The sequence below is a fragment of the Sitodiplosis mosellana genome, unplaced genomic scaffold (genome assembly GCF_009176505.1).
Source record: "Sitodiplosis mosellana isolate CC-2019 unplaced genomic scaffold, AAFC_SMos_1.0 Smas_scaffold_6197, whole genome shotgun sequence".
In the NCBI taxonomy this organism is placed as follows: domain Eukaryota; kingdom Metazoa; phylum Arthropoda; class Insecta; order Diptera; family Cecidomyiidae; genus Sitodiplosis; species Sitodiplosis mosellana.
In genome coordinates this window covers 1,219,624-1,246,389 of record NW_022601438.1, presented here as the reverse complement: position 1 = coordinate 1,246,389, position 26,766 = coordinate 1,219,624, and the positions used below count along the sequence as shown (strand labels likewise).

At 37.4% G+C, this 26,766-nt stretch overlaps 6 protein-coding genes and 1 long non-coding RNA gene across 35 annotated transcripts; 3 read left to right on the top strand and 4 right to left on the bottom strand.

Annotated features, from left to right (window-relative positions):
• Positions 1 to 53: 53 nt before the first annotated feature.
• LOC129577539 (flap endonuclease GEN) lies at positions 54 to 3,782 on the top strand. The gene is made up of 5 exons (XM_055464842.1): positions 54 to 822; positions 1,118 to 1,747; positions 1,812 to 1,979; positions 2,069 to 2,231; positions 2,335 to 3,782. Exons 1-5 carry the CDS (start codon positions 665 to 667, stop codon positions 3,706 to 3,708), a joined length of 2,493 nt encoding a protein of 830 aa, XP_055320817.1. The 5' UTR covers positions 54 to 664; the 3' UTR covers positions 3,709 to 3,782.
• LOC129577554 (uncharacterized) lies at positions 3,690 to 7,558 on the bottom strand. Of its 2 annotated transcripts, XM_055464870.1 has the most exons (3): positions 7,013 to 7,558; positions 4,551 to 4,765; positions 3,690 to 4,155 (listed from the first exon to the last, which is right to left on the bottom strand). In XM_055464870.1, the coding sequence occupies exons 1-3, from the start codon at positions 7,194 to 7,196 to the stop codon at positions 4,060 to 4,062; spliced, it is 495 nt and encodes a 164-aa protein (XP_055320845.1). In that variant the 5' UTR covers positions 7,197 to 7,558; the 3' UTR covers positions 3,690 to 4,059. The 2 variants fall into 2 exon arrangements, with proteins under 2 accessions (XP_055320845.1, XP_055320846.1); XM_055464871.1 differs by lacking the exons at positions 3,690 to 4,155; positions 4,551 to 4,765 and adding an exon at positions 4,912 to 6,616 and having other exon boundaries at positions 7,013 to 7,545.
• Positions 4,912 to 6,215, bottom strand: LOC129577550 (sepiapterin reductase). The gene is made up of 2 exons (XM_055464867.1): positions 5,668 to 6,215; positions 4,912 to 5,516 (listed from the first exon to the last, which is right to left on the bottom strand). Exons 1-2 carry the CDS (start codon positions 6,213 to 6,215, stop codon positions 5,231 to 5,233), a joined length of 834 nt encoding a protein of 277 aa, XP_055320842.1. The 3' UTR covers positions 4,912 to 5,230.
• A 71-nt stretch (positions 7,559 to 7,629) lies between the features above and the next one.
• LOC129577552 (proteasome subunit alpha type-4) lies at positions 7,630 to 9,321 on the top strand. The gene is made up of 6 exons (XM_055464868.1): positions 7,630 to 7,781; positions 8,017 to 8,059; positions 8,140 to 8,302; positions 8,377 to 8,447; positions 8,531 to 8,881; positions 9,011 to 9,321. The coding sequence occupies exons 1-6, from the start codon at positions 7,779 to 7,781 to the stop codon at positions 9,157 to 9,159; spliced, it is 780 nt and encodes a 259-aa protein (XP_055320843.1). The 5' UTR covers positions 7,630 to 7,778; the 3' UTR covers positions 9,160 to 9,321.
• A 793-nt stretch (positions 9,322 to 10,114) lies between these two features.
• LOC129577535 (zinc finger and BTB domain-containing protein 41) lies at positions 10,115 to 20,156 on the bottom strand. Of its 27 annotated transcripts, none has more exons than XM_055464793.1 (9): positions 19,688 to 20,156; positions 17,642 to 17,677; positions 16,476 to 17,501; positions 14,311 to 15,176; positions 13,838 to 14,229; positions 12,928 to 13,700; positions 12,752 to 12,820; positions 11,799 to 12,119; positions 10,115 to 11,727 (listed from the first exon to the last, which is right to left on the bottom strand). In XM_055464793.1, the coding sequence occupies exons 3-9, from the start codon at positions 16,512 to 16,514 to the stop codon at positions 10,924 to 10,926; spliced, it is 3,264 nt and encodes a 1,087-aa protein (XP_055320768.1). In that variant the 5' UTR covers positions 16,515 to 17,501; positions 17,642 to 17,677; positions 19,688 to 20,156; the 3' UTR covers positions 10,115 to 10,923. The 27 variants fall into 27 exon arrangements, with proteins under 27 accessions (XP_055320768.1, XP_055320764.1, XP_055320769.1 ...); XM_055464789.1 differs by lacking the exon at positions 17,642 to 17,677 and adding an exon at positions 18,976 to 19,198 and having other exon boundaries at positions 19,799 to 20,156; XM_055464794.1 differs by having other exon boundaries at positions 17,642 to 17,833; positions 19,799 to 20,156.
• LOC129577557 (uncharacterized) lies at positions 15,170 to 23,419 on the top strand. The gene is made up of 4 exons (XR_008689017.1): positions 15,170 to 15,562; positions 20,987 to 21,211; positions 22,046 to 22,166; positions 22,257 to 23,419. It is a non-coding gene; the product is annotated as an uncharacterized LOC129577557 (long non-coding RNA).
• Positions 23,420 to 23,469: 50 nt separating this feature from the next.
• Positions 23,470 to 26,445, bottom strand: LOC129577542 (ATP synthase subunit alpha, mitochondrial). Of its 2 annotated transcripts, none has more exons than XM_055464849.1 (4): positions 25,323 to 26,445; positions 24,315 to 25,116; positions 23,862 to 24,224; positions 23,470 to 23,775 (listed from the first exon to the last, which is right to left on the bottom strand). In XM_055464849.1, exons 1-3 carry the CDS (start codon positions 25,967 to 25,969, stop codon positions 24,015 to 24,017), a joined length of 1,659 nt encoding a protein of 552 aa, XP_055320824.1. In that variant the 5' UTR covers positions 25,970 to 26,445; the 3' UTR covers positions 23,470 to 23,775; positions 23,862 to 24,014. The 2 variants fall into 2 exon arrangements, with proteins under 2 accessions (XP_055320824.1, XP_055320826.1); XM_055464851.1 differs by having other exon boundaries at positions 23,470 to 23,738.
• Between the last annotated feature and the right edge of the window lie 321 nt (positions 26,446 to 26,766).

The following is a 26,766-nucleotide window of genomic DNA, read 5'->3' as shown; positions in this document are numbered from 1 at the left end:
CATTATCGACTGTTATCGACATTGCATACCAACGGCAATACACACTTGCCGGCTTTTGTCGCTTCAGTGTAAACAAAATGCTAATGGAACATTTAATTCAATGATTTTTCGCCGGAAATCTAGACTTTTTAATTACATCATCCAGTTAAAATGGCCCTTTCATTCAGATTATGTTTTATTTTTTTCATTTTATGGACCGAATTGGAGTCTGGGATGTAACACGTTTCATTTCCATTGGTGCTGTGAACGCATCGTAAATAGTAATGGGTCGTTGACATTGAGGAACTGCTGAAGATCCAACACAATGCGAATGAGTACTAAAATAGGGTGGAACAGTCGATACAAAGAAAAAAAAACACCGCAATAGATTAAATGAAAAAAATGTATAACGATTCATTTTCATCACTGTTATTTTACTGTAAATTTTTCTCCTTGAATTATCAATTATTATTTTTTTCAAATATAATTTCATGCACGATTTGTGTACTAAATATGAAGAGTGCATGCCGACAGCAGCGCACCACACTTTTAAATGTCACTTTTTGTTTGAATTTTATTCGTTTACCATAAAACCTCATCGTACCTTATTTTTTTGTTTATTGTTGCACTTAATTTAATTTATTTATTGACACGTTGTTGACGGTATGATTTATGACGATCAATCATGGGCATCAAGGAGCTTTGGCCATTTTTGAATCCATATTGCGTGCGAAAGCCACTGTACGAATTACAAGGAAAAATGGTTGCCATTGATTTGGCTGGATGGATTTGTGAGAGTCTTTGTGTGGTTGACTATGAGGTTTCAGCCCGATTTTATCTACGGTAATGTAATGCAATCCCCGAGTGAACCAAAGAAAAGGTTCATAAGGCATCTAGACTTTTGCGTATACCTTGCGTATATATGCATTGGAGCGAACGAATATTGTTATTGTTTTTTTTTTGCTGTAAACATTTGCGAAAGACAGGATGAAGTGAGAAAAAACCATTCACTCCTATGGATGTATACACAAGGTATATGCAAAGGTGTAGATACCTTACGAACCGTTTCTACGTTTTACTCGGGTCATTGTCCAAACTGATGGGATTTCGAATTTTAAAAAATGTTTATGCTTTTCAGAAATCTATTCTTTCGAACATGCTACCTACTTCTGTCAGGAATAACGCCGGTTTTTGTGCTCGAGGGAACTGCACCCGTTCTCAAACATCAAACGATCTCAAAACGTAATCAAATTCAGTTTCGTGGTGCCAAACCGCGTAAAGAACCACCACCAGCCACTCAGGCTCCACGGTCACAACCGGCATCGACGCAAGTGAATACGCAAAAGGCGAGCAAAGGTCGCACACGATTCAATTATGTATTGAAACAATGCGAAGAATTGATTCGAAGTATGGGTTTGCAATGTGTGCAAGGACCTGGCGAAGCCGAGGCCTTTTGTGCACATTTGAATGCCGCTGGACTTGTTGACGGCGTCATTAGCCAAGATTCGGACTGTTTCGCTTACGGAGCTCGTCGTGTATTTCGCAATTTTTCGTTGTCCATGCAAGGGACGGCTGGTAGTATCGGTGGATCGATTGATATTTATGACCTGGATTTCATACAAAAATCGGTGGATTTTGGCCGAAATAAAATTATTGTAATGGCATTGCTTTGTGGCTGCGATTATTGTCCAGAGGGAGTGGGAGGCGTTGGACGCGATGCCGTTCACAAACTCTTTGGTATTTATTCGGATGAGGATATTTTGGAAAGGTAAATGATGCAAATTCAATTACAAATGACATTCAATCAATATTTCTCTTCGTATTTGATTCAGGATTCGAATGTGGCGAAAAAATGACAATAAATTCACTGAACTTGAAATGAAGGTCGATGATAAAAGTTTATGCGTGAATTGTGGTCACTACGGCCGAGTTCAGAGCCACACAAAAGGCGGATGTGCACAATGCAGAATGACCACTGGGTGTGATTCGAGCATTTGGAAGTAGGTTTCGAGCAAAAAGATAGGGAGATTTTTTAAAATTTTCCCAAAAGAAACTTTTTACGTTAAACGGTTCGTAAATTATTTCGCAGGGAAAAGCGATTGGCACTAAAATCAGAGCTACAAATACGAAAGAAAGCGATGCAGAGCGATGATTTTCCATCGGAGGAAATAATTGATGAATTTATGCAAGTTCCTATTGATATGTCACCATTGCAATTGGACTGGGGCCAACCGAATGTCGTTAAGTTTGTGGTAAGCGCTGGTGGTTTTCAACTACAAAATCAATATTTGATTTTTTTAATGCTTCCAAAAGCGATACAACAATCTGATTTCTTGATATTTTGCGTGTTTTCAGAAAATGATGGGCAAACTGATTCAATGGGACGAAATCTATTGTTTTCAAAAATTCTTGCCGCTTTTGACTCGATGGCAATTGCATCATGCTGACGATGATACAAGTAATGTGATATTACGTGGCTGTGTCCAGCCCGATTTCATAAAGAAAAAACGAACACCGAAGGGTGTGCCCAGCTATGAAATTATCTGGAAAGATGAACAAGAATGCTTCCATGCGCTGATCCCAGATGAACAATTGCGAATGTTCTACTCGACAAATAAAGAGAAGACTGAAACTGAGGCATTTCAGCTGCTGTGGAGCACAATTGAACCGATCGATTTGGTGGAAAAAGCATACCCAGAATTGGTAAATGCATTTGAAGAGTCAAAATCAAAGGGTAAATCGAAAAAGACTAAGAAATCGCCAGAAACAGCCATACTTACTAAAGGTCGAAAAGTGAAAAATGTCGTGGCTTTGGAAAAGCAAGTGATTTCGGAAAAAGCACCGAAAAAAGTCATATCACGTACAGCCGGTGCTAAAAGTAAGAAGAAGAACGATGAAAATGCACGACCAATTGACGTGTTTTTCCGAAAAAAGCCAGCCACTGGCATGGCCACAGTGTATTCATCGCCAAAGATAAAAACCACCACCAAACCAATGAATCTTTCGGCTTTCAACGATTCACTTACATCACTTGAACAAGACGATATGAATATATCGGCTATCGTGAGTGAAATGGTGTCTCGACCACCGAACGTAACTGAGTTTAATGGGAAGAAGTTGAAATTTGATGCAATCAAACTCCGAGTGAATGATGATCTGATGAAAGACATGAGTGGCATGAAGGAGAACTATAAAAAATCGAAGAAAGTACAAAAAAATGCCGTTGTCGAGACTAAGGCTGCCATTGGCGATGAAAATAATGAAAGTATCGATGAGTTCGATTTGATTGTAATGCAAAAGATGCGGAAATCCCTGGGCAGAAGACAAAAATCAATATTGGCATCCAGTTCAAATGATGCTACTAAACTAGCCAATTGCTCAACGCCAGTATCAAGAAGTCATAATTGGCGGGTGAATGAATCGCTAAAGCAAAGCCCAGACCTATCGTTCGTGTTAGAAACATCAATAAATCGAAAGAATGCTGTGATTTCAAGCTCATTTTTCGCGGTAAATCCAGAGGATGAGGTCGATCTATTTGAAAAGTCCATTGATTTTCGAAATATGCAAGATGCTGGCAATGAAGAAGAGTCGGACTCACCGCATAATTCAGATTCATTACACGATGATGACTCACCATCAGGCACAACCGCTAGAACAAATCAATTAAATGAAGATGATGTTGATGTTGATGAGAATGACACATTTGATCGTTTAGTTGGAATAGTTTAGAAAAACAATCTTGGATTTTATTTATTGTACTTAGTAGAACATTTTAAATATATATAACATTCGAACTTAGCAAATAGTATCTATGATTTTTTTTAAATAACGCTCCTATTCTAATCTTACGCCCTAAAAAACCATTTGTAACTGCATTTCACACGTGAGTTCAGATCGATGCAGAGCAAAAAGGATGTATGCGCGTTACTGCATTTGATAGGAATTCAGTCTTACTTTTTCTTCATTATTTCTCTTTTGATATGAAGAGACGAAGCCAAACAATTTTAATGGCAATAATATTTGGTGGCCTTTTCAATGTTCTATCACTAGTTAATTTTTTTTTTAAAAGAAGACTGCAGACTATGATATAATGGAATTATCATTGTCATACTCATAATCATCTCCACTGTCCGATTCCTCAACCGTTTCGTATTCGTCAGAGTCATCGATCTCATCCTGAAAATGAAAATCAAATTTTAATCGTTTGTTTTATTCTTTCGATTTTGTCATTGAATGTAAAATGCAAACATGTGTTTTAAGATTGCTGAGCATCTCAGCATTTCGTAAGGCACGGATATATCCGAGCATATCGACGACGCATACTGTATAATACAGTGGCGTGTGTTGCTACGTGCAGCCGCAATGACTCGACCGGAATGTGTATGTTGTTTCTGCGTGCAGCCACATCAACTGAACACACTTCGGTCGAGTCGTTGCGGCTGCACGTAGCAACACACGCCACTGTATTATACAGTATTCGTCGTCGATATGCTCGGATATATCCGTGCCTTACGAAATGCTGAGATGCTCAGCAATCTTGAAACACATGTTTGATGTAAAATGTGAATTACCTGAAAAACCAGTTGTTCAGTTTCGATGTTTAGCTCAATTTGCATGCGAAAATCCATGGCCAAAAAGACGGCGGTCACCAGAACGGGCAGTGTGACTTTGCAATTCCATGCGAGTTTCGTTAGAAAAAGAAATGATTTGCCAAACGTTGAGTCCATTATATCCTCTGGATGTGAAAAATCAAAATGTTTGGTTTCACGCAACAAATTCGAACACACTGTAATGAATTAGAATTTGGTTTGAGTAATAAATGATTCTTTTCGTTTATTGTTAATTTGAAATAACAAAAAATTAGATGAAGAAAAAATTTAGATTTTTCAAGGCAAACAAACAAACAAATAAATACACATAAAGACAGACACATTTTCTTGTATGCTCGATAACAAAAATATCTATATATTTTCTCAATACTCTTCGAATATCATATATGTATAAAAGTGGGCGGGAAATGTTACATTTGGAATCTAAATTAACAAAGTGCGGCTTGGACAAACAAGGCTTGAAACAAAAAATAGCTCAGTGGAATGGAGAGAGAAGACACAATTTTTTTTAAACTCGAACAATACTAAGTAAATTCGATCAAAACGAATTCCTGTAATAAGCTTATCTATATTCTATTGGCCAAGAACATCGTTTTTTTTTTCTTCATTAAAAGCGTTTTTCGTTCCGTTTCATTTTATTGTCAATTGTCATAGTAATCGATGTGCGCTCCAGAAACATAATCACCCGTTTCAATGACTTTTAGAAATTTGATCGTTGTTTCGATCGGTTGTAGAATTGTCCTTTCCTCGCGCAATCCCTTGAAAATGGCCCGCACATCGAATGCCACCGCATTGTTTTCTATTTCGTGTGTCATTTCGGTTTGAACGGGCCCGGGTGCATAATTAAGTACAGTCAATGTTGGATCACGTTCGGCCTCTTCCAATGCCAATGTTCGGAAGTACATTTCACGTGCTGCCTTGCCAGAACTTTGGTGGTGTTGTTTTTTTGTTTTGGTTTTCGTGCCGTGTTCGTTGTTTTGGAAAAAGAGTAAAATGTTAAGAAAATTTTGTTAAACCAAAGAAAGAGTAACAATAAAATAATAAGAATGAATTGGTTTGCTGATAGAATATACATTACCAGTACATGGTTAGGCTTTTGAATGGAACAAGGCTACATTTTGATGTAATGTTGACAATCAACCGTCGCGTTTGCACGTCGAATCGCTTCATGAATTCCGAATTGAGTGCAACCACAGAAAACACATTCACCGCATAATAGTCATGTAATTCATCAATATCACTAAAATCTTTAGCATATCGCTTGACATCACCAATGCTACCCACGTTATGTACAATCATTGCTAATTTAAATTCGTCGAGATTGCGTTCGCTGAGTGTGGCATCGAAAATGGCGGAACTAATTTGGTCGGCCGATGGACGTGTCAGATCGAGTGTCAACAGAAACACCGTTACATTTGATGGATTTTTAGCGAGAATTTGGGCTTTAGTTTCTTCGAGGCCCGCAGTGGATCGTGCTATCAACACGATAACAGAACCCGTTGCCATTTTTGCAGCACATTCAATGGCCATCGTTCGTCCAATGCCACGCGATGCACCACTCATTAGGAAAAAGGTTTTCTGCGTCAAATCGACGGCATTCATTGATTTTTGTTGAATCGATGACATTGTGCTCTGGGCTAATGATGAAATTTATTTGGTTTGTTTGTTTGCCAGTTTGTATTTTTTTTTCTTTGTAAATAAATGCAATGCGTTGTGATCTTACTTCGTTTAATGGGTTTCTTCGCTTTCGTCAGGTTCAGAGGAATTCTTCTGCTCTTGATCCAAATAATCGTGATTTATGATCGTCACCAATTCACCCAAATTGATCGGTTGCTCTGGTTGAATGTATCGCAAAATATCACGTCCCCGGTTCGATTCGATGTCCTCGTCCAAATGAATTTCGTCACCGTTTGTGCTATCGTTCAAATTGATATTACCCACCAGCAGATTTTCGATGCAATGTTCACGGCGCGCTTTCAGCTGATCCAAAATATTTGCAGAGTTTTTCAGCTTTGAAAGTTTCCTTTCTATATGTTATTGGCCCATTTAAGTCAATCACGTTCAGTACAACGACCAATATCAGAATGGTAGTATGATTTTATTTGTTGCCGTTTTTTTGTGTGTTTTGTTTTGCGTTTTGACCGAATAGAAAGTAAAATAAATATTTGACATTAGACAATTTCAATAAGCACTGTCTCTCTCAACATACTTTCAATTACACACATTTGTTTCGTACGCAATTGAATCAACAGACACCAAGAGCGAACGAACGATCGAGATAGAGATAGAGAGAGAGAGAGAGAGAGAGCGAGAGAGAGGGAAAAAAATTCGTTGTTGGCAAATTCGATAATAGAAGCAGAAAATTGAGAAGAAACCAAAAAAAGTGAACAGAGATTAAACTTTATAATAAAACAACAAAATACCTAATGCCTGAATGTACTCCTGTGAATCGGGTAAATTGTCGTTTGATACGTTTGCTGTGGTTTGCGCCAGAAAATTGTCTTCGAATGCAGATGGATTGGCGTTCGATTCGTTGCTGTTAGTCACACAATTGTGAGTATTTTCTTGATTTTTCTCAATTACATTCCATGGATCAGGTTCTACCATTTTAATAGGTCACCACCATACAAGAGAAGCACACACACTTTTGACACTTGTGATACACAAGATATGTCTCTTCTTTTACGGTTGTTCGTTTTTGGTTTTCTCTCTCTATAGCTATCTATACATATATTTTATTCTTTTATCCTTTTCTTCTACTTTGCTAAATTAATGCGACTCTGACATGACTTTATGAGTAAGAGACACACAACCGTTTTATTCAGTACTTTTTTTTCACATTCGCTAGTGCTCGATTACACACTGTAAATAAACGTGCATACATTCGCAACACACATCAATATGCTCACTCACTCTCACTCGCTCTCTTTCACTCTTCCTCCACTCGTAATATTCACGTACAAACTGCGACAACGGAACTAAAATACGACGATAAAATACGTATCAAGCACTAATTTCGTAAAACTGAAGTCGTATTGTTTGACATTTCGTTTTGATTACGCTACCTCTCACTCTACTGTCTGCGTACAATCATTTTGTTTAATTTGAAGCATCGATTTAGTGCTCAACTTGTTTATCTTCTCAAACACAATATTCCTGTTGGATTGTTTGGATTGAAAATTTAGGAAAATGGTAAGTGAAAAAAGAAATAGCAAACAATTCTTGCATTTACACGCCGACAATTTCAACTTGGTCGCATTTTTGTGGGGAAAAATTGAATAGACTGTATTAAATTTAAGGTTATGTTCAGTATATTGCTTTGTCATATAGCATTCGTGAATGAATACAAAAAACACAAATCATTCTACACGTACATTTATGAAATTACTCGATAAATTTTCAACTGTCTATTCGGTATTCTGTATAGGCTCGACGTTATGATTCCCGAACCACAATCTTCTCTCCAGAAGGTAAGCGAATCGTTTTTGTACGATTTTTTTTCTTCGAAAATTCCAAACTAATTTGAGTGATTTGATTTTGTATGTGTTAGGTCGATTGTACCAAGTGGAGTATGCGATGGAAGCTATTTCGCATGCCGGTACCTGCCTTGGAATTCTAGCCAAAGACGGTATTTTATTAGCTGCTGAACGCCGTAACACCAACAAACTCTTGGATGGTGCCATTTTTTCCGAGAAAATCTACAAACTCAACGAGTAAGAACCAAATGGCAACTCGTTCATAAAACATATACTCATTCAACTCATTTATGGTTTTCTTTCCATTTTAGTGACATGGTTTGTTCAGTTGCTGGCATAACATCTGATGCAAATGTGCTCACAAATGAACTGCGTGTAATAGGTAAATGTTCAACACTAAATCTTTTCTTCTCTTTAGTCAGAAATTATAGAAAATTTGTTTTTTTTTTTTTTTTTGTTTGGCAGCACAACGATTCCAGTTGAACTATGGCGAACCAATGCCTTGCGAACAGTTGGTTTCATATTTATGTGATATTAAGCAAGCATACACACAGTATGGTGGCAAGCGTCCATTCGGTGTATCCATTTTGTACATGGGTTGGGATAAGCACTACGGCTATCAATTATATCAATCCGATCCAAGTGGAAATTATGGTGGATGGAAGGCAACATGCATCGGTAATAATTCCGGTGCAGCCATTTCGATTCTCAAGCAAGAATTATCCGATGAACCAATCACATTAGCATCAGCCGAAGATTTGGCCGTTAAAGTGCTCAGCAAATCGTTGGACATGACGAAACTTACGTCAGAAAAGGGTAAATACACTAATTGACTTGATTTGTATTCAGTGCAAACTTTTCAGTTTTACTGAAAATAAAACGAATGAAAGTCGGAATTGTTTGATCAAAAATTAAAATTCCCTCCCTTTTCTTCTCTCTATGCAGTTGAAATGGCAACGCTGACTCGAGTCAACGATAAAACGGTTATCAAAATATTGACAAACGCTGAAGTCGATGCACTTATCGCTAAATACGAGAAAATCGAAGCTGAACTTGAAGCAGCCAAACGAGAGAAATTAGCCCAGAAATCTTAAGAATGTGGTTTTTTTTCTTCTCTTCAATCGAATTAATCGTTTATTACCTTATTTTCTTTCATGATCTATATTTCTTAGCAATGATGGAATCATTCTCTGTTTTGAAAAATGGAAACTAACAAAACCCCAAATAAAAAAGCATACATTTATTAATAAATAAAACGCATTTGTGTTTTTTTTTCTTCAAATTTTCACAAAATTTGGCGTTTTGTCGATTTTTGCTCGTTTATTTAGGTTCTGATTTTCAAGGTTTTTCTCTTGAAATTTTGTTTTGTTGTTTTTTCTTTAATTTATTTTTGGAAAAGAAAAATATAATCATGAACAAACAAAAACTAAAAAAAAATTAGAATAGGACTTTGATTTTTGAGTTTCATTAAAAACAATGTGTTGTTGTTGTTGTTGAATTATAGTTAATGTGTTGTTTGACAACACCAATTCTCTCTTTTCAACTAAAAACCAAAAAGGAAGAAAAAACGATACTTTTTCTATTTATCATAATAATAACTTCATAAAGTTTTACAATTTCTTTTCTTTATGCACTAAATTGTCTTGATAAAAAATAATTTGTCTGTTTTTTTTTTGTTTGTATTGTATATCTTGTTTGTAACTCGTCTTATGTTAGCTTTAGATAGATATTGCGCAGATAGTTTGATTCTTTACTTCTCTAAATAAGGAAAGAAGAAATTAAAGTGTTGTGTTGTATTGCATTTTTTTTTTTTCATTTCATTATTCGGATGTATTCGGCGGCGCGTTAAACATACAAAAAACAAAAACGCAGCCAAAACAGATGGCTATGCACTATTTTGTGTGTACGTATGATGCGCACGTTTCCTTTTTTCATGATGACGACTGTCCACCCCATTTATAGTAATATATAATTGCATAATTTGTGTTTTTTTGCCTAAATTAAAATATTCTTTCATATTTACTCGATTTTTTCTTCTCTTAAACATGCTTTAGTGTGTCTGTGTTTTTATTTACTTATTTTCTTCATATATATATATATATATATAGTTAGCATCATTTAATTTCTACTTTTGTAAATCATCACCAGCAGCCTCAGATGTGGAAAAATATTTTGCTTTTTGTTGTTTATTTTGAACTGGTGAAAATGAGATAACAAAAGCAATGTGACTATCGAAATGAAACAAAGAAAAAAATTATTTAAATATAAAGAAGCTTGTGAAAAAAAAATAACACAATTTACAGCGCACAAGATCATTGGAATTGACTCAATTCAATTATTGTGTATGTGCATTTTTCTATATCATTACTTCCGCTTATTCTTGTGAGTGTGTAATTTCCTTGTCAATGTCTTTTCGCCGTTAAAATGTGGTTTTTTGTTTTTTTTTTAAGAAAAAATTGCCATACTTTGTATGAACATTATCTATATCTTTCATTAAAATAATTGTAAATCATGTGTGATTTATCTCAACAAAATTACTAAAATTGCTTTTCGGATTTTGGATTTAGTTTTCTTTTTAAAAAATGCTAAGAAAAAAGTGCTAAAAAATGTCCTTTTTTCATTCAACAACCAAATGGATTTTTGTTTCTGCTTTCCGTTCTTTTTCCATGTTTCATTCTTTCATATTTTATGTTTGTTTGTGTTTTTTTTTTGTTGAAACACGTTAAATTATAAAATTTTCAGTGTAGTTTGAACGTCTATTTTGATCATAGGTATTTTTTTTATCTTAAAATTCCTATTTTCAATGCGGACCAACACGAAAGACCCTAGTCTCTCCCACTGTCTATTTCTCTCTCTTTTTACATCCAAGAATTAGTTCCGTATTGTTGATCATAGTTCGAGCCAATCAGTTCAAAATTACTCGTGTCCAGATTCGAATTTGGATTGCCCAGCAGCTCCAAATTGGTCAGAATATTTCCTATGCTGTTATATGAATTGGAAGCACTTGTGGCCGTGCTTGAATTCTGTTGTTGTTCATGTTTTACAATGTTTGTATCGATTGCTTTGGGAGCGTATTCCATTTGTGCGGATTCGTTTGGCCACATATTTTGGTATGGATACTGTGGCTGCTGCTGCTGCTGCTGCTGCTGCTGCTGCTGCTGCTGCTGCTGCTGTTGTATTTTTGTATCATTCGCGACGGCCGCTTGGTTGGGTGCAACCTTGCTGAATTTTGGCATATCTGGTCGCATCGGCACGCCATATTGAGCAGACTGTTGTTGATCGACCAAAGATGGATTCAAATTATTCCATCCCGTGTCCAAGTTATGTGTTTGCATATGATCATATTGTGCATGAGTATTTGCATCATAGTACGTAGGATATTTTGTGTTTGGTGCTTTATGTTGCTCGCCGGTTTGGCCAACGGCTGGATGCGTTGGCTGCATTTGGTGCGGTGTGTGCTGCTGCTGTTGCTGTTGCTGTTGACTACTTGGCGAATGATTTGTCTGCGACTCGGCACCCGAACTATAAGACACATCATAACAATTTTGAGGCATTCCCATTACGTTTGCATGGCGCGGCTGTTGTTGCTGTGCTTGTAGCTGTCGCGCCGATGGAGCTAAGTGATTTGAATAGTGATATTGGTTCGGGTATCGATAATGATTCTGAAAAGCATCACAAAAATTGATTAGTTCGATGTATTCAAGCGAATATTCATGCAACAAATTTTGCGTACCTGCTGTTGTGGCTGCTGCTGCTGCATATGATGTGGAGGTTGAGTTTGTTGATATTGCTGAGAAGCATTGGAAGCACTCTGACGATATTTCAACGGCTGTTGTTGTGCGTACTGTGACTGTAGCACATTCGGATGATGATTGGTCACTGTTTGCGTGTGATAGGCCTCTTGATATGCTTGTGGTAGATGTGGCTGCATGTGATAAGCGCTGCTTTGAACGTATGGGAGACTGTGATGGATTTTGTTTGCGTCACTTGTTTGATTCGAAGGCGTTGTCTGATGGTATTCATTGTTCGGCTTCTGTTGCGATTGGTATTGCTGCTGTATATAGAAAAGTCAGAGAATTTTACCTTAGTCAACTCCAAAATATGATATTCATTTCTTGAAAAATTCTATAACAATTTCTTTTTCTTCATAAATTGAAAAGTGACATTATTTTTCTAACGATTGACGCGAGCATTCTGATGAGGCATCACTATGTACTCAAGTTAGAAATGTTGATTTGAAATTACAAAGTTCATAGACAAGTTCCACGTTTTTATGTATTTATATATTTAGATAATATGTTGTTGATGTTGTTGTATATTTTTTCATCATCATCATCATCATCATCATCAAATGGGTTCATGTTATTTATTTCCATTGCCTCTATTTCCCTAGCTTCCCATTTAAAATTCCTTCAACGGCTTATCAAAAAACGATAATGCATTTATTATCACAGTGCATTCTGTGATTTAGCTCTTGTTCTCAATTTCAAAAACTAGATTGATCAATCAAACATGCTCTATTTGAGACTTGCAGCGCGTACAATGTGCACTGTGTGTTTCTCTCTATCTTTGCTACTAATGCAAACTTAATTATATTTTTGCATGCAATCGACAATAATGCTGCGCTTTAAATATGGTCTGTCTCACGCGGCCGTTCGCGCACACAGTGAAATTTTGCACATTTACCTGAAGTTGTTGATGCGCCGTCACATCATGTTGATTCTGTTGACTTCTTGGATTGTGAACATGGTGTTGCTAAAGGGAAATCAAGAAAAGAACGACAAACAAATCCATCATCAAATCAATCGAAAATGGAAAATAAAAGTTTGAAATGAATGGGCAAAATAAGATGGCTGCCTTACATTTGGCGGTTGCTCAAAGTATTGGTAGTAGTTTTGATTGGGTGTGCTTGGCGGTTGCGGTGACTGTTTGATTGGCATATAAGTTTCGACGACATGAAACGATTCGGGCATTTGTGATTTTTGCGCCACCTGTGGTGGATAATTGGCCACTTCATTTTGATTGTTTTGCGGCGTTTCCGGTTTCGGTACGATGGCTTGAGTTTCTTGTGGTGTTGACGAGGCCTGGAACTGGATCGATTGATTGTTCTTATAAAACGGGCTGTCGGATGAAAACGGTTGAAATGGTTTCTTTTGAGGCGGCGGCGGTGGTGTCATCGTTGACGAATTGCTTTCGTCTTTGTCGCTCGACGGATGCTTTCGTTTGGTTTTCGCTTTTGTTGTTTCACCAACCGCATTATTGTTGCCAGCATTACTACTACTACTGCTGCTTGTACCGTGGTTGCGCTTGGTGTGACGCATCAAATTTGTTTTCAATTTGAACGCTTTGGTGCAGATCGTACAGGCAAACGGTCGGTCCTCTGAGTGTGTTGCGATATGATTACGATACAAATGACGATTGGTAAATTCTCGTTGGCACACCTCGCAAGTATGCAACTTCTTCTTGGTATGCTTATCATTGATGTGCTCTCGCAGCGTATGGATTGTTGCGTAAGAACCGCCGCACTGTTCACACACAAAGCTCGGCGTTATATCCTTGTGAATTTGCATGTGCCGCGTCAGATTCGAACGAGTATCAAATGACTTTTCACAATGATCACATTTATGAGATTTTGCTGAGAGAGAGAGAGAGAGAGAGAGAAATGGAAATGGAATTGTTGCAAAATGGAAACACATTAGACCGATACATTTTTGGAATAATTTCGGATATGTTGAAGTGTTAATAGAAGAAAAAACGTCAATAGTTACTCACTGGTATGATGAACTCGTTTAATGTGCTGCTGAAGCATTGCTTCGTCTGTAAAGCTTTTCCCACAATACTCGCAAACTCGCGATCCATCCGTATGGCCCATCGTTTGCAAATGATCTTTGTAAGCTTTAATCGATGTGAATTTTTCGCCACAGCGCTTGCACACCGATTTGATTATTGGCTCCTTTTCATGCGTTTTTATATGGGCTAAATACTGTTGATTCCTCGACATTGAATCACCACACGTCTCGCACACATGTGGATACTGTTTCGAGTGGTATTGCCGATTGTGCCGGACACGATCTTCGATCGTCGTTCCGAAGTTTTCACCGCAATCAAAACAATAGCCAGGATGAAATTTGTAATGCACCGCAAGCGTTTTTCTTTTGTTATAGCTGGAAAGGAAAGCGAAGAACCATTAAATTTAAGTTACGATTGAATGAAACGAAATGAAAACGAAAATGCAGGTAACTTACACTTTTGGGCACTGGAAACACGTGTAGAGTTTGGTTTTGCGTGCCGGCTTCGGTTTGGCTTTGGTTGGGTCGGTTTCTTCGATCGTTTCCAACGGATCGATCTGATGATTGACTGATTCGGTGCTCATGCCTGATTGATTGGTCGGCGTCAGAATTTCGTCGTCGACCTCATTGAGAAGGCTCAATTCACGGTCGCTGTCTTCGTGTTCGATGGTCTCGTCAAAAATTTCGGTGAGTGTAGCTTCCGCTGTGGTTGTTGTTGTTGTTTTTGATGTTGCTGCTGCTGCTATTGAGGGTGCGTCGCCCAACATTCTCTGTTGCTTCACCAGCAACTTGCCATCAATCCAATGCTCGAACACGAAATCGTTGAAAATTGACTTCAAAAAATTCCGACTAAATCCAAATAATTTATGCACATTCAATTCGTATCGACTGTTTTCGTTCAGTAAGTGCTGAACGATGTTTGTTTTGCGTTGTTCGCGCGATAACACTACAGAGTTACTGCTGCTGCTGCTGCCGCTGCCGTCGATATTATTGCTGCGCTGCTGTATGACTGGTATCAATGCTTGATTACCGAATGCACCGGAATTTGCTAAATCATCAAGTTGAATGTGGAATTTTTCATCAAAGTCTTGGCTGTTTTCATCGTAGTCGTCGGTGTCAGTTGTCGGTGGTGATTTTTTCTCAATTACATCAGCCACAAGCCACTGTTCAACATCCGTGTTCTGTCCGAATGTATAGCTTGAATAACGCGATTTACTAAAGTGCTCTTTTGTACTTGCTTTCAGGGTTGTAATTAGAAATTTGATGGCCGCTACTTTATCTTGTTCGGATAATTGATTCAGAAATTTGATTAATGCAAATACCTAAATTTAGCACCCAAGTACAAAATGTATGGCATGTGTATTTGTGTGTAGCGACACAGAGTGATTTTTTGTCGTTGTTGTTGTAGATGTTGAACGGGGGAGGAAGAGGGCATCAAACGAAGAATAAAAAAAAATGTATATCAAGTCAAAAACGATATTCGAATCAATATCAAATTTCAACGATGACGTCGCAACAGTGACAACAATTTGATTACGATCGATACAGTTACATTTTAGTAGTTTAGTGTGATGATTACAATTTATTAGAGGAAAAATGCAGCATATTAACCGTTGTTGTCGTCGTCGTCGTCGTCGTAATAGTCATAGTTGTAGCCGATTGCGATTGCGAGACAGCACACCAGCACCAGAAACAGCACCAAAAGTCGGTGAGATTTTTGTTTGAAAGAAACCACAAAAGAAGAATATATATATATATATATGAATATTTTTACACACAGTTCAAAGCAAAAACAAAAAACAAACAAAATTATAGTCGTATTATTTAATTAAAATTGTTTAGACATTTGTTCTATTTCGGTTTGAAAAGATTCACTCACTCAACTGCACACGCATACAATATTTTTTTTGTAATATTTTCTTCTTTCTCTGTCTCTCAATATATTTTGATATATATATATATATATATATTTTGTTTTTCTTTTAATTTTATTGTAAAAATTCTAGTGTCTTTTTGGGCCTTTGCGTTGAATTTACACACAATATTATTGGTTGTGTCTCTACGCGATGTGTTTTCTTCGTTACTAAATTTTCGTTGTAAATTAATTTATAAAAGAAAAGAAGAAATACACACCGACAGAGCTAGAGCAAGTAAAAAATAAATAAATATAGCGTTTTGTACATAACACAAGGAGAGAGAGATAATAGTGAAAAGGAAGATACAACACATCTATTTGTACATGTACAGAAAATACTTTTTGTATTGCATATAGAAGTGAATATTCACTCCCAGTGAAATAATATACAGAGAGCGCGAGCCGAGAGCTCCACAGAGCCAGAGCCAGCTAGCTATAAAAAGAGAGAGAGAGAGAGAGAGAGAGCAGACGAGCTAGCGAGCGAGTCGAAGTCGAAGTCGATTCGAATTGAGTCGAACACACCAAATACGATGAATATTGCGAGTTACGAGTTACGAGAATTACAAATACGACAGATAGAGTGAGAGCGAGCGAGAGAGAAAGAGAGTGAAAAAGAGACAGAGAAATACGCATACACACTTACACCTAACACACTTATTTCATATAAAATAATAGTAGTTCATGAAACATAGCATTTGTAGCATACCATTAATTTAAAATTTTCTAATGTTACAATTGCATCCATTTTCTTTCTCTTCTCTATATGAACGAACGTTGTGCGATACGATGAGGAGAATAGTGTATACGCGCTAGATATAGCGTATAATAATGTACGGTTTGGTTTGGTTTATTTATATTTTTTTAGCCGTTGTTGTTTGTTGGTTGTTGTTATTCATAATAATAGGATGATATAGTACTTGCACACATATTTATTGCTGTGTCTTTAAACTCGTATGCACACATATTGAATTTTCTAATCGTTAAATATTTCTTCTTTTTCGTAGTTTTTTTTTTTCTTTCTTCTCTCTATTGTGCTGTTTTCTTCATTTTCCTGTGCTTTCTGTCACCGCCGCCGCCGTCGCCGCCGCCATCGATGCACCGCTACTTCGCGAGTGCTCCTTCTTCTTTACTCTTTCTCTGTCACTACTGCTGCTGCTTCTTCTTCTTGTTCGCTTCTTTTTCCTTCGCGTATTGTGTACTGTGTATTACTTTGGCTGCGAGTCGTCTTTTTTCTTCTTTTCTTTTTCTTTTCTGAACCTTATGTTTCGTATATTTCTTAGTGTTTTTTCTGCTTCTTCATCGTTTTCATGTGTGTTGTTCTTCTTTTTTTCTTCTTCCTTTTGGTACTATATTTTTCGTCTTATTCACAAGTCGTTGTGTAGTCCACAAACTCACGGCATATGTGAATACATAACATGTATGACGGAATACATGCACATCTCTTGTTCTCGTATGTAATCAAATCAGGCACACACTGAAACACTTCGTCGATTGTGTGCTTCAAAATCACTGTTCACTAGCTTATGTTCCTCGTTCGCTTACTCGTGTTGTTGTTGTTGTTGTTGTTGTTGTTGGCTGCTGTCGTTGCTTCTAGTAGTTGGCTTAATTCTACTTCTTTTTTGTTTGTTATTTTATTCCTTTCATACTTTTAATTTTATTCGAATCTTTGTTTTTGGTTTCTTGCTTCTTTTTGACTTCTTCGGTTTTGTCTATTTCACCTTCATTCTAATCACTGATTACAACCATCATTATTGTTATTAATATTTATGCATGCAAAAATAGCCACTTCTTTTTTTCTTTTCGGGTTCGATTGGTTTGTTTGTTTAGCGCAGAATGCTGCGCGTCTGTGCGTTTATTTTGATATACAATTACCAAAAATTTCATTTTCTGCATTTGCCTTCCTTCTCTCTATTATACATACGTAGATAAGATAAAATGACACATAAATTGCAACATATCACTGGTTTTTCAGCTGCCGTTGAGCTCATTTCGACGAGTACAATTGTGGAAACGGTTCGTTTGAATTTCGTCGGTTGTATTGTTTATTCAGTATGGAGAGCTTTTCTGAATCAACGATCAAAAGAGAGAATTCAAATTCAAATTCAAAATTTGGAAATGCGCGTTGTCATATTCGGTCTTTCACCGCATTTTGTGTGTATGTAAATTGTGTGCATGCACACGAAATTCCATGTTCATAACAACAAAACGTCGAAAAATAAATAAATAAATAAATAGTACACATAGAAACGAGAAATAATTCCGAAAATGCATTGAATATATTACGAATTGAATGGTGTGTATATGTGGGATACACACAACATAATTAGTTAATTACAATTCTAATTTATTTACATTGTGTGCGTTTTTTTTTTCCTCGGATTGCTTGCTCTAGAAGAGAGCAATAAAATGAAATTAATAGAAAGAAAAACAATAATGATAATAACAATAATAATAGTATAGTGTGTAATAATGCAACGCGCTCAACATTCATAAAAAGCACAACACACAATATAAACACTTTATCGTGCGTCTAATATATACGATTCATATATATATATATATATACAAGCAGCGCAGCACCGCCAGCAGTAGCAGCAGAAGCAAATTTTGAATCGTTGAATGAGCGAAATAATATTCGCGGTCTTTGCAACTAAACAAACATACACACACACACACACACGCACTCACTTCTCTCTCGCGCGTTCACAAACAAACAAACCAAATATCCCGTGCACAATTTCTTTTTCGCTATTTCATCTCGCGGCAATTCCACATGAAATCGACTGACGGAGAACCCCCCCTAAACTATCTCTCATCGTCGAAATCGCATAATGAACACTTTGGACACATCCATTTTGACATCACAATTGCATTGTCACTTTGCCGAATTGTATGCGTTGCACTAAACGAAACCGAATTGCAAACGAACAAAAAAATGCACACAAATCAATTTTAACCGTTTCAGATTGAAAAACCATCAACATATCGGAACGTGTTATTTGAAATCGGTCTCGGGACAATCGGTGCAGAGAGGTATATTGGGAGGGGTCATCACTGTCATCGGAAGTCTCAATTGCAGTTAGTACATTCGCGTACTTTCTCGGTAAGTCTCATCATCCAACCGAGTCGGCCAGGGCACCTGCAAGACATAAGAAGTTTTCGAAGATCGATTTCGCGTGGAATCACCAATGCGCGTATTTTCTTACTTATTTAGTTTAATTCACTTTATTGAACACTGCGTTTTTTTTTTCTTCAGTGCTCTGCTTTCTCGGTCTCTCGTTGCTTCTTCAAGTTTCTGTATGTCTTAACATTTCTTTTTATTCAGATTTTGAATATGACTTCTGTTTTCTTCTGAATTTCTTCACACTCTTGATATCCGACATTCACAATGGTGATGGTGATGGTGATGCACTTGATTGCGGATTTCCACTATCGAAAATATTGGTTCGAGGAGATTTTGTTATAGCGATGCGGCACAATAATGTATTGTTGACATACGCAAATAAGTCGACGATTGTAATCGCATTCGTTCACTTTCTCGGTGGATCAAGTAAAAATGTTAATCCAAATGCTCACAATTCAAGCACGTACAAATCGTTTTGTTTTCGTCGTTGCGTTCAAGTACATAAGGACTTTTCACCAATTGAACTGTCTTTCACCCTTTACTCTAAAACGATAATTGTCCGTTTTTTTGAACGTTCGCTGATTTGGTCGGTGTTGATTACAAGCACTGCGCTTCAACTTTTTCCTTGACACAACAACCGATTTCAAATTTCGTTTTGACATAAATTTCCTCGTCGTTGCCGTCGTAAGGATTTGGAAGTTTTTCTTTTTCTTTCTTTTTCTATCGGTTTAAAGGAGACTAAAGTCTCCACAGATTTTAGAAACTGATCGGATATCAGAAACCTACGCACTTACACACCGAGAGAGAAAAGAAAAAAACAACTCAACTCAAATATTGGAAAACAAACATATCAACGGAACAGAAAAAAAATAAAACAAATTAAGACGAAAAACAGCGATACAAACGGAAAAATGTGTGTAATAATTTTCTAGTGATACATTTGAGTCTCGTCTCCGCACACTGTGCACTTAACTAGAACTAGCGTGTATCTCGCGTATTTTTATTTTTTTTCTCTCATTACTTCTCGTTTGAATTTTTTTTTCGTATTAATTTTCCTTTTATGCATGTGTATGTCTTGCCAATGCTTGTGCTACTATTTTATTTTGAATGAAAGAGACTAAAACACTCGGTTTTGATATGTGTAAGTGTGCGTATTGTAAGAGCGAGAAAGGGACAGAGATCAGGCAGGCACATATAACGCGTGCGACGACGACAACGATAACGACACCGTACAGTTTTTATTTTCTTCCATTTATGCTTGTATTGTTTTGAACTCAGCTAAAAAGAAAAATCATACAAACATTTTTCTTCGTTTTCTTATTTATCCATTTGGCTCGGTATACAATACACAGCACACAGTGAAACGCACACAGATAAATCTATGCACCCATACAATCGAACGGCTAGCCAACGATGATACATTTCCACAGGCAGAGAAACAGAGAACACAGAGCATTGCTATATAGACATATATGTATACTATTGGCTGCACAAAGTTTATTCCTTCGTGCGGTGTATATCAATGCTGTGCTGCTGTCGCTACGAATATTCGTGAAATGTACAGCGGCCGACCGAAGGAAAGGAAAAGACATATCACAAACCGTACCATGTAATAAAAGGAGCGAACAGTTCGGCATCAACAATGGCCAATTTAAATGCGTTGCAAGCACCGAGTATTTGGAATCATTAAAAGGCATGTACACAGAGAGAATGGTGCGGCATAGATGAAGATAAAGAGATAGAGAGAGAGACACACACACAAACAGAGAGAGAGAGAGAGAGAGAGTGGAAGGGAATAAAAAGGAGGAAGAGAGAGAGAGAGCGAGAAAGAGCGCGCATAAGAAATCTTCGCGTTCGCTGCAACGATGAGTACACGACCAATGAGTAGTTAGTGTACAATGTACATGAGGAATACGCGAGTGACTGTAATAAATAAATTGAACTGTCAACCGACGACTGATTCAATACAACTAAACAAGAATTGCAAGTTTATACAACCACCACATGTAAACCCGCACGACCAACCAAATATATACTCAAAAACTCTGATATCGCTCGACTAATTTGTATATTCCGCTTGCTCTTCTCCACAGAAACCAAATGCTATGTATATACGCACATAGACATAAACATCTCTTGCTGAAATCTATGTCTATTTATTCAAATGACGACCGCTGAATAGAACCGAAGAGCTTCCGATCGAAGGTTCGAACGAACAGAACAGAAAAAAAAGAACAACAACATACAGAATTTGTGTGTGTCTCTCGCTCCATTCACATACAACGACGGGCACGAGTGATAAATTTCCACTGTTATAAGTATGTGCATATATATCTAAATGTATATAGAGTACATAGAATCTAATTTATTAGATTTGTGGTAGTACATACAAATAAACGTTCATTGCAACTAATGAGATGGAAAAGTCCAACAAAACTCGTATGAAACTAATTCGAATGCATCGAATAAAATGACTGCATTGTATACATTGAACCATTCTGTTGTGTGCAGTGGCGAAGACACTGAAAATTTTACCAATAAGAATATGCATGTTGCCAGTGCAGACAGTAAATCATGAAACTATGAAAATTTTTCACGCGATATCCAACTAAAAACTAAGCTGTTTAAATTGCTTCTCCCTCTCCCTCCCACACACACACACACACACACACACACACACACACTTGTGTGTGCTGTCTATCTATATCAGATTATGTATCCTCGCTCTATCGAATGTTTGTACTTGGTTTGTGTGTGTGAGTATGTGTTTGAAATTATAACAGCAACAGCAACAGCAACAACAACAGCAACCATATTACTCAATTCCAATGAAAGGAGACAGAGGGAGTACGCGCCAATCTCAAAATGAGAAGCAACAAACAAATGGAAAGTTGCATGGATGTGATATGTTTGTATATGTGTGTGTGCCTATATGTGCTATGCTGTGCCCGTGCTTGTACTCTGATGCTATTCTTAAGAAAATCCTAATACTATCTGTGTGTCGGTTTTTTTTTTGCATTGGAGCGTGCTCTCTTTGGGGCGAGAAAGCGTGAATGCAAAACCCGATTCGTTTGTAGTTGTGCAAAAATTTTATACATATTGGATTAGCGCGTTCCCATGATTTATTATTACATACAGTCTTTTATTTACAGCAGCAGCAAAATACACACACACCAATACCAACCAACTCCATTTGGATGTGTCTGGATGGCTGGTTGATTTAGCAGAACTATGACAACACACTGAAATATCCGAACGAAGAAAATATCCATGGTAAGATCTACGCAGCAGCTTTCCTCTTCAATGTAGTCGTGAGGATTTGGGCATGGAATTGTAAAGAAAAATGAATTTTCCTCAGCACAGCCAATACTCGCTGCTAAATCGAAGGATTTGGTCTTCTTCTCGAGAAATTGACGCAACAAAAAATCATCATCTTTCGAGAATGAGAAAAATAATTCCTTTGCGTTCTGGAATGTGTGGCAGTTTTTGGGGCTAAAGGTTAGAGGTGAACACCATCACATATGATAAGCTATCAGTTTAGGAGTCAGTTTCATTTGCTTGAATTTCTGCATGGGTTCCTCTTTCTCACTTCGATCTGTGCGACACAAGATGTTTCGGCATTTTCGTGATTAGCGATCGATATCGGATGGGAAAATGGACATTCGGGCACGACTCAATGCGATTCGTTGCCGATCATTCGCACTATGTAACATATTTGCGTCAGTTTCTGCGCGTGTATATGTATATGAGTGTCAAATTAGGTGCATGTGTTTGTATATGGCGAAAATTGGTGCGGCTGATGTTGATGTGCCGTACGTCGTAATATAACTAAATATACACAGATCTGGGGAAAATATGTGGACACGACTTCGAAAATATCTTCATCTTACTCTCTTTCCGTCGTCTGTACTTGTGTCTGTTTGGCATGGCTTTTGGACCCAATCTTATTGTAACAAAACTATGAACCGATCACACTCTCTTTCTCTCTCTCTCTCTTTCTCTCTCTCTCTCTTCCGGTATCTCTCTGAGAATGAATAAAGTTGTGTCGGCAAAAATCGTCGTGGTGAATAACCTAATTTAAATGACGAAATCAAATAACCATGAATACAATGGGGCAATTCTCTGTTTTTTTTTCATTCATTCATTTGCCCGGTCAAATTATTTTCCTTTTCATTGCGAATCCAATTTACTCCGGGGATGCCATTTTCAGCCATGTTGATGTCGTGTGTTGTGTCCAGACAGCCACAATCAATTACATAGCGCGCTGCACTGAAATTTCGTGGTTATGTTATGTTATGACTGTATGACATAACATGCATTACGTTTTCTCGCTCTCATCAAACAAAAAAAATGCTAAAATTACAAGACTTGTGTGTGTTCGTTTGAATGGATTTCTAGAATGATTTGATCATTCTGCATTTCGAAATGATGTGATTTTGACATTTCAAAGAGAAAAGTAAATGAAAACAGAAAATACGACTGAAAATCGATGAACCAAGAATCTTACATAATGAACTCATTTTGTTTCTACTCATCACATGATACATCAATGAATAGGGCTTCAAAAGTCGTTCTATTTTTGTTTTTTTGGATTTTTCATTTGTTTATTTTTTCTCGATACTTTTTTTTAAATTTATAACTTTTTGTTGAACAATAAGTTTCGAATATTGAAAATTAATTTCACTTGGTTATGACTCGTTCGCTCGATTTTTCTTTCTTTTCTTCTTGTTATAATCCTGCTCATCTAGATCAGCTTTTCAAAAGTAAAATTTTCCCATAGTTGTTCTTGGTGAAGATGGTGGTAGTTTGGGCGAGACCAATCCAAAAATCCAAGCCAAATATTCGCTAGAAGGATCAAGCAACTTAGAATGTCTATATTTTACTGGATAAAATTGAAAATTCATTAGTATTGATGTCATAACTATTTACAACAAAATAAAAACCATTTTGCCATTAAATTTTACGTACTTTGTTTTTACTTAAACTTCTGGCTCTGTTGTTTGTATGGTGTAAATACATTAAATGTTGGGTTGTTGTTGGTATTGTAGTTGTTGTTTTTTTTTTTTTTGTAGTAGTATTTTCTCAACGAAACGAAAAAAGAAAATTTTCTTAGAATTTTGCTTAAGCAGCGAATGTGCTCAAGAATTTGGTGACAATATCCTTGAGTTTAGTGTTTGTGGCGTCGGTGATTTGACCATCGGCTGAGATTTGTTTGAGCAGCGATTGTTCATTGGTCTTGATGTGTTGCAAAAATTCCTTTTCGAATTTGGTGATCTTTGATGGGTCCATTTTGTCCAAGTAACCACGGACGCCGCAGAAGATAACAGCGACCTGAAAATCAAATCAAAATTTGGTGTCGTTGAATTAAATGCTTCTTGATTTTTTAATTGATGAATTCAATGGTTGTGGAAATGGACTTACTTGTTCTTCAATGGCCATTGGCACGTATTGTCCTTGTTTCAACAATTCGGTAAGACGAACACCACGGTTCAACAATTGTTGTGTGGCAGCATCCAAATCGGAACCGAATTGAGCGAAGGCGGCGACTTCACGATATTGGGCCAATTCCAATTTCATTGAACCAGCGACTTGTTTCATGGCTTTGGTTTGGGCAGCTGAACCGACACGTGACACAGACAAACCGACGTTAATGGCTGGACGAATACCCTTGTAGAACAATTCAGTTTCCAAGAAGATTTGACCGTCAGTGATTGAGATGACATTGGTTGGAATGTAAGCTGATACATCACCAGCTTGTGTTTCAATAACTGGCAGAGCAGTCAATGAACCGCCACCGTGAGCCTTTGACATTTTGGCGGCACGCTCCAACAAACGTGAGTGAAGATAAAAGACATCACCTGGGTAGGCTTCACGACCTGGTGGACGACGCAATAACAATGACATTTGACGGTAGGCAACGGCTTGTTTCGACAAATCGTCATAGATGATCAATGCGTGTTTGCCATTGTCGCGGAAGTATTCACCCATGGCACAGCCTGAATATGGTGCCAGGTATTGCAATGGGGCAGCATCTGATGCAGTGGCTGACACAATGATGGTGTAACCAATAGCACCGCTATCAGTCAAACGTTTTACAATTTGGGCAACGGTGGATCTCTTTTGGCCGACAGCAACGTAGATACAGTACAATTTCTTTGATTCATCTTGTCCTAAGTTGAAACGTTGTTGGTTGATGATAGTATCGATAGCCAAAGCAGTTTTACTAAAAATAGAATTCAAACAATTCAATTGATTAGAACCGATAGGTTATTACATATTTTTCGTTTTCACTCATCTTGCGATGTTATGTAATTAGAATGTGTTATATGATCATCGAACGGTACACCATTTTTATGATGCGAACAAAGCGAACAAAGCGAATGAAAAGGAAAAATTAGATGATATGAGAGAAAATGTAACGGAATTTACCCAGTCTGTCTGTCACCGATGATCAATTCACGTTGACCACGACCAATTGGCACCAATGAATCGACGGCTTTGATACCAGTTTGCATAGGTTCACGTACAGATACACGGGGAATGATACCTGGAGCTTTGGTTCCGACACGGAAACGTTGTTTTGTGCCCAATGGACCTTTGCCATCGATTGGATTACCCAAGGCATCGACGACACGGCCCAAAATCTCATCACCGACTGGCACATCGACAATAGCACCAGTACGTTTTACAATATCGCCTTCTTTGATCAATTTATCGTTACCGAACACGACAATACCAACATTGTCGGTTTCCAAATTCAATGCCATACCCTTCAGACCGGATGAGAATTCCACCATCTCATCGGCTTGGATGTTATTCAAACCATATACACGAGCAATACCATCACCAATGCTCAATACACGGCCGGTTTCTTCTAAATCGGCCTTTGGTGCAGCGCCTAGGATGCGCTCCTCCAAAATCGATGAGATTTCAGCGGCACGTTGACTGCATGATACGTGGAATTTACGGGCTGCAATTGCGGCAGCTGGATATGCTGATTTTACGGCAATTTGTCCAGCTGTTTTTGGCAATTGACGTGCCAAAATAGTGGCCAATCGCGATGATAGTAGAGACATTTTTTACTTAAAAAATTGTTCTTGTGTTATATAACCGTACCTCACACTTCTATTCGAAGGAAAAAAAGATGGTGGCTCGTATCGAAAAATGAGTTGTGTAACTATCACCGACTTTGCGAACAATGACAGCTTCTCAAGTGAAAAAACTCACTGGGTAGGTGAAATTTTTTTGTGCCGATAGCGACTACAGCGCTCGGGCACAACGTTCTTGATTATACAACATGTGGTGTTCAATGACATTGCTCTGTTGCCGCCATCTATCAATTTTGGGTTGAGACTACGTGCAATTCCCTACTTTCAATTTATCATTCAAATGCAATAAATTATATTTAAACGAATGAAAAACACCGCCAGTACTATGCTCTGTAAATACACGCAGTAAAAATGTACATTTTTCAAAACATTTTTATTTTTCGAAAACTTCCATTTAAAATCACTTGCGTTCTCCGGTCCATTTTAGCAAAACGAAATGGTATGGAAACCGATGGATGGGGATTGAACGCATTCAGGCCACTTTATCGCATGTCGTATCAAATTATGACATTTCGTTTTGAACGTTTTCAATAGTCGGCTTTCTGTGAGCGATACTAGCGCAATACAAGTTTGACATCTTTCTTTTCCCACGAAACTCCGTCGTGGTAAGTTGTGTGATTCTCTGTCAAACAAAAAATTCACTTACCAAAATTTAATTCAATTTATTTCCCGTCATCTGACGAACTTTATCAATAATTTTTTCTCAGTCAAGTGTACGGATGATTCTTCCATCGATCCATCAATATATTTTTTGATATTTTGTG